Source organism: Cebus imitator, unplaced genomic scaffold (assembly GCF_001604975.1).
Source record: "Cebus imitator isolate Cc_AM_T3 unplaced genomic scaffold, Cebus_imitator-1.0 Scaffold547, whole genome shotgun sequence".
Lineage (NCBI taxonomy): Eukaryota > Metazoa > Chordata > Mammalia > Primates > Cebidae > Cebus > Cebus imitator.
In genome coordinates, this window is record NW_016107862.1 from 1032629 (window position 1) to 1044759 (window position 12131).

The 12131-nt window shown below is 35.4% G+C and overlaps 1 protein-coding gene across 1 annotated transcript in view; it reads right to left on the reverse strand.

The window, feature by feature from the left end:
- Nucleotides 1-7061: 7061 nt before the first annotated feature.
- The window catches only part of RMDN2 (regulator of microtubule dynamics 2), a 29947-nt gene continuing 24877 nt past the window's right edge, over nt 7062-12131 (reverse strand). The window contains exon 7 of the mRNA XM_037733807.1: nt 7062-7598. Coding sequence (XP_037589735.1) covers nt 7545-7598 — 54 coding nt within the window. The 3' untranslated portion in view covers nt 7062-7544. The remainder of the gene's footprint in view (nt 7599-12131) is intronic.

Consider the following 12131-nt stretch of genomic DNA (forward strand, 5'->3'; position numbering starts at 1 on the left):
GTAGGATACTGCTAAAGTGGTACTTAGAAATTTACAGCACCAAATGCTTGTAATAGAAAAGAAGTAAAGTCTTACATCAATGACTTCAACTCCCACCTTAAGCAATTAGAAGCATAAATAAAACCCAAAGTAAGGAGAAGGAAGAAAATAATAAAGTTGAGAATGGAAATCAATAGAACAGACAATAGAAAAAGAGAAAATCAATGAAACCAAAAGCTGTTTCTTTGAGAAGCTCAATAACATTGATAAACTTCCAGCCATTGGTTATGATGTTACCTGTAGGTTTTTTGTAGGAAGCAACAAACATGAAACAGGAAACAGAAAAAACACAGATTACGAATATCAGGAATGAGAGAGAGGTGGCATCATTATAGATTTTAGATAGATAATAAAAGAATAATAAGGGAATATTATTAAATTTGTGCCAATAAATTTGACAACTTAGATGAAATAGAAAAATAGACAGATTCTTTGAAAGATACAAACTACCAAAGATCATTTCAGAGAAAGATAATCTAAATAGCCCTGTATCTCTTAAAAGAATTGAAGTTGAAATTGTAGTTGAAAACTACCCCCAACAAAGAAAACTCCAGGTCCAGATGGGTTCACTAGTGAATTCCACTAACTATTTAAGGGAGAAACAATATCAATTCTACATAAAATTTTCAAGGAAAATGAAGAAGAGCGGATACTTCTTAACTCATTCTCTGAAGCCAGAATTACTCTGATACCAAAATCAGAAAAAGACTTTATAAGAAAACTACAGACCAATATAAATTGTAAATCTTTACGCAAAAAATTAAAATAAAATTTTAGCAAATCCACTGGTGCAATAAAAAGAATAATATGTTAGGACTAAGTTAATTTTATGCCAGGAATACAAGGCTGTCTTAATATTTAAAAATACAATCAAATATAATTCATCATATAAACAAACTAAAACAGCAAAACCATATGATCATCTCAATGAATATGTTTGACAAAATTCAGCATTAATTCCATTAAAAAAAACTCAGCAAAATATGAACAAAAGAGAACTTCTCAACCTGAAAAAGGTTATCTAAAAAAACCTACAGATAACATTATAATCAAGGGCAAAAAATGGCATCTTTCCCCTCAGATCAGAAATAAAATAAGAACGTTTGCTTTCTTCTATTCAATGGTGTTGAAAGTTCTAGCCTGTGCAATAAGGGAAAAATGAAACAAAACCTTCAGATTAGAAAGAAAGAAGTAAAACTGTCTTTATTCACAACTGACATAATCACAGTAGTAGAAAATCTAATGGAATCTACGAAAAAAGCTACTACTAGAAATAATAAGTGAGTTTAAAGAGGTCACGGAATGCAAGATCAGTGTACACAAATAAATTGCATTTCTATGTACAATAAAAAATCAGAAATTAAAATTAAAAATATATAATAGCATCAAAATATGAAATAGGAATATGTGTGACAAAAAGGTGAAAGACTTGTATATTGAAAGCTGCACAACATTGCTGAAAGGAACTAAAGACCTAAATAAATTCAGAGGTACACCATATTCCTGGGTTGAAAGATTTAAAATTGGTAAGATGTCAATTTAAATTGATCAGTGCAATCCCAACCAAAATCACAGCCACTTTTTTCTTGATGGAAATTTAAAAAACTCACACTAAAATTCATATCTAAATGCAAATAAACTAGAGTAGTGAAAACAAAACAAAAACAAGGTTGGAGGAGTCACACTACCTGGTTTCAAATCTATAAAGCTACATTAATTGACACAGTATGGTATTGGTGTTGAGATAAATAAATAGATCAATGGAATGAAATATAAAGTCCAGAAACAGACCCATGCATATATGAAAAGCTGATTTCGACAAAGGTACAAAGACAACTCAGTGGAGAAACAATAGTCTTTTCAACAGGTTTGGAGGCATAACTTTGTTAGATATGTGATGGAGTATCAGATAGATTGCCAGTTTGTAAATGTAAATGCTGTAATAACTAGACATCCAAGTAACATAACAAATGAACTTCAAGTCATACTCCAAATTATATAAAAAAACCAAAACATCTCAATTTAAATCATGGTCAAAATATTTGAATAAATACTTCACCAAAGAAAATATACCAATGGCAAATAAATGCATGAAAAAACGCTCAACATCATTTGTCATTAGAGAAATACAAATTAAAACCCCAATCAGATATACTACACACTTAGTACAGTAGCTAAAATTAAAAAGACTGACCCTATCAAGTGTTGTTAAGAAAGTCAAGCAAGCAGAACTCTCAGACACTCTTGGTGAGAACGTAAAATGGTAAAACCACTTTGGAAAACAGTTTGAGTGTTTTGTAAAATGGCAGATATATATCTACCATACTTTCTACTCCTGGGTATTTATCCAAGAGAAATGAAAGCATATGTACATTCAAAGATATTTATATGAATGTTTATAGATGATTTGTTTGTTATAATTAAATACTGAGAACAGCCCAAATGTCTATTAATAGATGAGTGGAGAAAAAAACTGGTATATTTCTGTTGTAAAATACTACTCAGAAATGAAAAGGAATGAACTATTAGTGCATGCTACCACAGGGATAAATCCCAAAATAATTATGCTGAGTGAAAGAAGTCAGATAAAAGGGTACATAATGATAATTCTACTTATATAAAATACTAGAAAATGTAATCCATAATGACAGAAAGCAGATCAGTGACTATTTGGAATGGGGGTGCAGAGAGAGATGCAAGAGGGAGAGATTACCAAGGGGCATGAAGAAACATTTGAGGTGATGAAAATGTTCGTTACCTTAACTGTGGTGATGGTTTTGTGGATGTACACATGTCAACATTTATCAAATTATACACTTTAAATACTTGCAATTTTTTGTATATCAGTTGTATCTCAATATTTTTAAAAACCAAATCTTATGATTTGGCTTCAAGTATCTAAAGCAAAATATAGGTCGAGGGGCTCCAAAATCACAGTACTTAAAGTATTAACTTTATTGGTTCTAAAATGCATCTTGTTTTTATGAAGTCAACTATTCTTGTTAATTTCCCAGTCAACAGGCCACAAAGTCCATAACCAAAGCTTTCTCAACACACTCAGTTCAAGTAGATCAAGTCCTTAAAAACAGGTTTCACTACCTCATTTTTCTCTTTCCTTATCTTGAGGAGGGGAAGGAAGAGGTGTATGAAAAAAATATAAATTAAGATATAAAAGAGGTTGGTGGAAATTTACGATGGAATACTAGAACATGTCTATCAATATCCAAAATATAAGATTTTTCTTTACCTTTTCTCCTTTTGTTTTCCTTCTTTCTTTACTGCCCTCTGCTTTAAAAAATTCTCTTTTTCCTTTCCCTTGTTTCCTTTCTTACCTTTGGTCTTTCCACTTTCTTTCGCTTCCCACATCTCAATTCCCCCATTTGCTGGCAGGATTGTACACTGGCTGGCCACAACATGGACTATGGGGCAGTCCGCCCAAGTTCAAATCCCTTGCTCACGGTGTTAGGCATGTTAATATCCCGCACTTTAGCTCCCCTATCTTAAATGGAGTAATATCAAATGTTCCTTCCTTATAGGTTGCTGTGAGGATTAAATATATCAATATAGGAAAAACACTTGGCATAGGTAATCACCAGGTAAGTGTTATCATTCTTAGAGCCACCATTCTACATCAGACACATTGGACTCCAATCAATTAAACATAAGTAGCCCCAACTCAAAGAAAGCAGAAGTGAGTTTCCAAGGGCTGGAACCCAGTCCTGACTTGGTCATTACAGTTCTCTGACCCTGACCCTGACCCTGTTACTTACACATCAACGCTTAAACTGTTTATTGGTAAAATGAGAAGTTTAGTGTAAAAGTTGGTTCCATTCAGCTTGTACCACTGCTTTTTGAAATCCAAAAGTATAAAAAATACTAACAAATGAAAAGCCTTTTGATAACTTTTAGGCATAAATGAGAAGTGGCATGGATTTTCATATTAAAATAAAGACCATTTTTTTATTTAGTAAGAAAGATAACATCACAATTACATGGACATCACTAAAATTTTAGTGGACCACTAAATTATCTCTTTAACGTTTTATGAGAAATTGCAGCATACAGTTTGATTCTTATCTTCCGAAATCAAACATATTCAAAGTTTGGGTCAGAACTCCCCCTTTCCAAAGCTGTACATGAAGTCTCTTGAGAAGTTAGCAGCTTGTGTACTTCATCTGTGAGTAGAGAGTGTCCCATTAGCTTGGACTTTGTGATCCAGCAGGAACAATCCTCATTTCAGGAACACTCCGCAGCTATTCTGTCTTCTCTGAGGTCAAGCAGCATGAGTGGTGAGTGAAGTAACCATTGAAAACCAGAGTCCTCATGGCTCACTGTGTGTGAAATTCCCTGGAGTAAATGTAATATTCTAGGTGCAATCCTGTCATTCAAGAAAATCACTCAGTAGGGGTATTTAATGTAGAAACTGTTTTTACTTGGCCTCATTACACATAACTTTTTTGTTTCCTTATCTACACAGTACCTTTCATATATCTGCTGTGAGTAACTAAGACTAGATTATGGAGTCAAAACAAGCTGTGTTTAAGTACCAACTCTTTCTACTTGTTAAGAAAGGCCTGTGGCAAGTTATTTATCTATTCCAAGCCTCAGTTATGTCATTACCTATATGGAAACAAGAACACCTCCCTCATTAGATTGGATTGAGGATTAAATGAACAAAATATCCTATGTATCCTCTATAGCAGGGATCCCAACCCCTGGGCCACAGACTGGTCCTGCTACTAGCAACTGGCTTGTGGCCTATTAGAAACTGGGCCTCACAGCAAGAGATGAGCGGTGGGCAAGCAAGCAAAGCTTCGTCTATATTTATAGCTGCTCCCCATTGCTCGTATTACCACCTAACTCCTCCTCCTGTCAGATCAGTGGTGGCATTAGTGGGGCGAACCCTACTGTGAACTGTGCATGCAAGGGCTGTACGTTGCAAACTCCTTATGAGAATCTATTGCCTGATGGGTTTGTCACTGTCTCCCTTCACCCAGAAGGGACCTTCTAGTTGCAGGAAAACAAGTTCAGGGCTCCCACTGGTGCTACATTACGGTGGGTTGTATAATTATTTCATTATGTATTACACTTTAATCATAGAAATAAAGTACACACTAAATGTAATCCACTTGAATCATCCCGAAGCCATCCCCCACCCCCGGGTCCGGGGGAAAATTGTCTTCCATGAAACTGGTCCCTGGTGCCAAAAAGGTTGGGGACCACTGTTCTATAGCACATCCTTCTAGGTTATCAGATTCTAGTCCTGTTCATGGTTTTTGAGCTATTTAGCAATTATCTGCAATGTTTTTAATTTTTAAAAATTATTTTTAAATTAAAAAAATTTTTTGAAAGAGTCTCACTCTGTCACCAGGCTGGAGTACAGTGGCACAATTATAGCTCACCACAGCCTTGATCTCCTGGGTTCAAGTGATCCTCCCACCTCAGCCTCCCGAGTAGCTGGATCTATAAGTGTGCACCACCATGCTCAGCTAATTTTTATAGAGATGGGATTTCACCATGTTGCCCAGGCTGGTCTTGAACTCCTAAGCTCAAGTGATCCTCTTGCTTCGACCTTCCAAACGTAATTTCTCTGATTATATGGCTTTATGAGGACTACAGATATGACAGTATGACTCTGGAAGGGGGCATACAGCAGGGAGTTAATGCTCCTTTGAAGGGTTATTTCCATGATGAGGGGAATTCCTTCTTTTAATACTCATTTGGAGAAATTGCTAAATATGTCAGAAACTCCTAATTCTCTAAAGATTGAATTAGGAGTACTGCATTTCCATTGGGTCAAGCTCATATCCAGAAACTACTACACTGATTACCCAGTCAATGGTTACCAATTTGTCAATTGAAGACATATGAGAAACAATTAAGAATTTTGTCAAAGTATAATAAAGGAACACTGATTAGGTCTTATGTCAGGTTCCAGTTATGAGTCCCAAATCCCACTGTTGCCCACCAGAATGTTTCTTGATAGTCCTCATAATTCCTAGAGGAAGTGTTTACACCACTCTGCTGGAATGAGTTGCTCCCACAAAACCTACAACATGGTTGATTCTATGTCATTTGCTGCTAGCTGGATTCACCTTTCTATACTTACATCTTCCTTTAGCTGTTTAGAGATGGTCAGAGGTATCCATAGCCTCTCTGCATATCCATGAAAGAACCTGCAAGACTCTTGCCCCATTTAGCCATGAGTTTTAACATTAGACCAGTTGTCAGAGGAAAGTGGGTGAGAACTAGCTGGACTAATTCAGTATCTTGATTGACTGTTATAGAAGATGGGGTTAGGGGGTAGCTTAATTTACCCAACTAAAATGTCTCTACATCAGGGCTTAAAATTTTGAGTGTGTGTGTGTGCACACCCATGTATTTGGGACAATAAACAGAAAATCCAAGTTTTTACTCTGATTTCCAAGATGAGGCTGATTAAGAGGTAGCAGGGAATCTTTATAACTCACTGCTAAGTACAACCTAAAAAATAATTTTATTACTGAAAATTGGAAAACGTAGGAAATAAAATACAGCTCCACAGAAATATAAGCTACTACTATTTTAGTGTATTCCCTACGAGATGCTCTTCTGTGCTTATTTTTATACTGTTGAGATCCTATGTATGTAGTATTTTTAACTTGTACTTGCACTTAAGATATTTTGTGAATTTGCCTATATGTGTAATTATTTTTAATGGCAAAATGTCATTCGATTGTAGTTATATTTTAATGTAGTTAACTGCTTTTTGTTGGACATAGTGTTATGTTTTTATGAATATTTGTGCATCAGTCATTGCAGTTTTCTCTTTACGATTATTTCTATGATGAAGGCTCTCAATAAATTTTACCAAAGGCTTGTGCCAAAATACTCTTTAAAATTTTTTTTTAAATATTTTTATATTTAGTTTACCCAACTGAAAAAATATCCTCCTGCTAACCGTGTATGAGAATGCTCCATGTCATGTCAATATTGCCAGCATTAAATGCTTCTGGAATAAAGAAAAAAGTCCTTGCTAGTTTGATGGTAGAACAGTATTTTATTGTAATTTTATTTACGTCTTTTGATTACTGGTTACATTTCTTTTTTCTCTTCTGCCAACAACTTGTTCATGTCCTTTGCTCAGTTTTCCATTTTTCATCCACATTAATGAAATTATTTTGTTTTATTAAGTCTCAATTGAAACAATACTTATGAAAGTTCATTTTATTGGATTTAAATATTTTATTTAAACAAATATTCTGAAGGCTGCAGTTTATTGATAAGAAAAATATAAAGCACAAATGTTTGTAGATTATATATTGACATAGTATATAGATTCTCCAAATAACATAATTTTGTAGTGCTACTAGTGGAATGCATTCTGTGGAAACATGCCTTTACCTTCAAATCTGAGCACAATACCCTTACATCAAAAATGAAGAAAAGGATAATAAAAGCACAACTTTGATTAGTTTAAGTTTTGGTAGACCACATCTGATTTGTTGAAGAGTAAATTCGTTTATTTATCTCTTCAAGGAAGTCATTATTTTTTGCATCTCTTTCTGTGCCTCTTTATCCTATAAAGAAAATACAAATACATAATGAAATTTCATGCATTCATCTTGAGACTCTAGTGTGCTGAAATAGACTTTTGTTTTGAAAGACCATTACTAAGAGACCAGCTGGGTGCAGTGGCTCACACCTGCAATCCCAGCATTTTGGGAGGCCAAGGCAGTGGGATTGCTCGAGCCCAACAGTTCAAAACCAGCCTGGGCAACATAGTGAGACCCTGTATCTACCAAAAAAAAAAAAAAAAAAAAAAAAAAAAAAAAAAAAAAAAAAAAAAAAAAAAGAAAGAAAAAAAAATTATCTGGGCATGGTGGCATGCATCTGGTAGTCCCAGCTACTTGGGATACTGAAGTGGGAGGATCACTTGAGCCTGGAAGGCTGAGGCTGTAGTGAGCCGTGATCGCACCACTGCACTCCAGCATGGGTGAGTAAGACCCTGTCTCAAAAAAATAAAAAAAAGAAAGAACTGGATTTTTAAAGACCAGATCCAGATCTATGATAATGTGGGCAACGAGGATAGCTATTTCTGGGTTCTTCCTTCACCAGATCTGGAGTAATGGGATTCAGGATGAAGAGAATTCCATGTAAGCTGACAATGGATCTGCCCTTGTGTCAATCTATTATGGATTTTTTCTTCAGCTGTGAGATGTGAAGAAGTACTAGACCTAGCAGCAAGTTTTGAAGAAATCTGAGATTCTGTTAGAGCTGGTCAACATATATTTCATTATGGCTTTATTGGGAAGCCTATAGTTAAGACTAAAAATCATGTACTATGTTTTATAGGACACTGTATCTATTGTTATTTCTTTACAATGAATGTGGATTCAAAAGAGTGGCAATAAATTCAGATGATGGGGTACTTTTATGCATTTTTGCATTTGACAAACATTTTCTGAGCACCTATCCAAGGATTTAAGAGATGTAACATATTTGAAATAATCAGATGAAGACAACAAGACAAGGGTAGATATTTGGAAGTAGTTGTTAGCTAAATTATTTTTGAAATTGTAAGTTTTCTAACACTTTTAATCATAAATATAAAACACTGATTCTGTTGCAGTGATCAACTGAAGTCTATCTTCTATTAAACAATATTTACTGAAGGTCGTGAGAAAATAAAATTACTGGTATCTGAGATACTAGTGTGATATTTAGAAGAACTGATTAAAAAATCAGTAATTCCAGGTATTGAGTTCTTGTTTATCAAACTGTTGGGCTATCTCAGTGCTTGGCAGATGCCATCTATTAGTAAATTGATGGTCCTAAGTAAATGTCTGCTAAATGAATGATTCGACACTGAAACATGGTGGCAAGTTTCTATATCTAGGAATTAATTTCTTACAGCAGAATTACATAGATGAGAGCATTATTTCAATTAGGTGGCTAAAGAAGTGAATATTCACAAACTGTAACAGAAGAGGGCCCTCATGTGCTCCACATCTCATTCTCTCTGGCTTCCCAAGGCCCTTAGTCTATCAATTATCTCCTTTTTCTCCAATCTTTCTTGAACCCTTCCTTCTTTGCTGGCTTTTTCTCATAATCATTTAAATGTGCTTCTATTCTTCCCATCTACAACAAACCCTCAACTCAAGCATCCCTTTAACCTTACGTCTCTCCTCCTTACCCCATGAAATTCTTTGGAAGTTTGTCTACACATACTGACTACATTTTCTTGTCTCCTGACTGCTTGGAACTCTGGTTTCCACTCTCTGCTGTTCTACCAAAACAGTCTAGTTTAAGATCACCGATGATATCCACACTGTTAAGTTCAACACTCACTCCAGTCCTTGCTTGCTTGACTTCTCCAGAGCATCTAACGGAGTTTACCATTTCCACCATCCCTTGGCTTCCGAGGTCTCACCTTCTCTGGCCACTTCTTTCAGTCTCACTTGCAGGTTTCTCTTCCTCCCCCATTCCATTATGTTGGTGTTTCTCAGGGTACTTTTGACTCCTGCTTTCCATGTACTACATAGTCTCTTTGGATGACTTCTTCCATAGCGTGGCTTCAGACATTGTTTATATGCTAAATATCCAATTACTCACTGGACTTAAAAATCTCACAAACACAAACTCAACGTTCCAAAACTGAAGCCACCTTCCCCACCAAACCTGGTTTTCCTGTATTTCCTGTGTTAATAAAGCACATCTCCATCTATTCTGGTCAGTTTCCCAAGCTCGAAACCAACATGTCATCCTTGAGTCCTCCTTCTCCCTCAATAACCAATCTCCAAGTCTTAAAGAGAATACTACCTACAATTCTGTGGAATCTGTTCTCTCCTCTTAATTCCTCACTGTCATCATCTTAGTCCATGCTACCATATCATGTCTGTGTCATTGCAGTTGTTACCTAAATGATATTCCTGCTTCCAGTTTTGCTCCCCTCCACTCCAAGCCAGTCTCCATATAGTGGCTACCGTGCTCTTTTCTAAAAATCTCATTGTATTATCTGTTGCTGAAGACCCTTCAGTGGTTTTCCTCTGCTTTAAAGAAAAAGGCATATAAGGCTCTCATCTCTTCTTCCCTTCTAGTATTCAACATTTCTGTCACATCATATATTGATTCAGTACTTTCATGTATATTTCTCTTCTAAAGGCATTTGTCTGTTTTCTAGTGTTTCATAAAGTATGGCCTACATACTATGTGTTTCAATATCATTTGGGATATTTGATACTGTAATTGGTATTTACCTATATTTCCATTCTAGCCAGAGAGATACATATTTCAACACTCACATAATAGTTATCACACATTATTTTGTGTTCTACATTTTCCAGTTACATTAAAAGTAATTTTCTGGCCAAAGTCTTTGTAAAAAAAAAAAAAAAAAAAAAAAAAAAGGAAGCTGATCAACTGATAACAGTGACAAAATACTAAGGGAAAAATGACCCAATTACTCGGCATGTTTCATTTGTTAAAAGATAAATATCAATGGATTATATTCCATTTTTACTTCATTTTTAACATTCCACTCCAACTTTTACTACATACATATTCTCTAGGACTAATCTATTAAAAGTAGAGGGGTTATTTCATTGCTTATTAAGTATGACCAAATTCTATATTCTACACCTCTAAGAAAGAATCACAATTCTATAGCTTTATGCTACATTTTTTTTTTTTTTAAGTAATACATCACTGGGCAAAAGTCTCAATTATTTGTTGAATTGTGTGCTAAAGGGTTCTTGGTAGAGTTTTTTCCCGGTATGAGTTGCATAAAATCCAGGTAAAGGCATTTTCTACGTTGACTTGAGGCCTGGGGAACCTCCCCAACATAAGAACTTTTAAGGTTCACGAAGGTATGTGCAATCGCTGAAGACTTTCCCTAATTCAGGACACTGACAGTGTTTTCTTTCTTTATTATTATTCTTAATAATTTTTTTTTTTTTTTTTTTTTTTCATTTTAACAAGTTGCTTTTGTTAGGGAGTGTTTTATACAGCATGAATCCTCACATGTCCTGGAGTGCTACTCTATGAGTAAGGGGTTTATCATGTTTATTTCATTGAATTGCTTCTCCAGCATGAATTATTATTTTTCCAAAGGTTTCTTCCTCCTTGAAAAAACTTGCCACTTTCTTTCTGGCTTTACCTAAGTTTTTTTCTGCATATCAACGCTTGAGCTTTGCCTAAAGGGTGTAGGGTTTAGCCCCATGGGAGCTCCCTGGTATCTAAAAGCAGAACCCAGACAGATGGAAACTTGAGATACCACCTATAAAGGTTAGGGCTGAGGCTGAAGGCTCTTCCAAATGCTGTACATTTATAGGGTTTCTCTCTATTGTGCATTGTCTCATTATGACTAAGTTGAGACCATTCACGGAAGGCTTTCCCATATAGATCGTATTCATGTGGTTTCTCTCCTGTGTTAATTCACTGTGTTGTTTAAAGGATAAATGGTCCCTGAAGGCATTTCCATATAGATTACAGGCAAAGAGTTTCTCTCTTGAGTTCTCTGGTGTGAGTAAGAATTAGCTCTCTAGTGAAGTGTTTACTACATTCATTATATTTATAGAGTTTCCCTCCAGTGCAAGCTAACACATGTTGAGTCAATGTTGAGCTGTGAGTGACAACTTCCTCATACTCATTATATTCAAAGGGCTCCTCTCCACTGTGACATCTCTGCTACTGAGGCCATAACAGGCTGTTAAAGCCTTGCTTACATACCTTCATTCATTCATTTATTTTTCCCCATATGAATCTGATGCCAAACATTCAGTATAGTCTCTAGTTAACATCTTCCACTTTGGTTACATTCATCTGGTGTGTTACTCTCCTTTGTGTATAGAGTTTTCTCCTTTGTAGTAGGTCAGCTGTATAGCAATCTGACTAGTTTTAAGGTTTTCATTATGTTTTAAGCACTTAATATATTGGCTATATTTATGCAATTGCACTCTTATAAGAACTCAGGCTATGATTTTGAGCTCAGGTTATTCCTTTTCTCCCAAATTTGAATCATCCACACCTTTCAGCTGAGATAGCACACTTTCTCTAGCCTCAAATTAAAGTCATGTGATTGTGCTGCATTCCTAATTTGCCCTCCCCAGGCC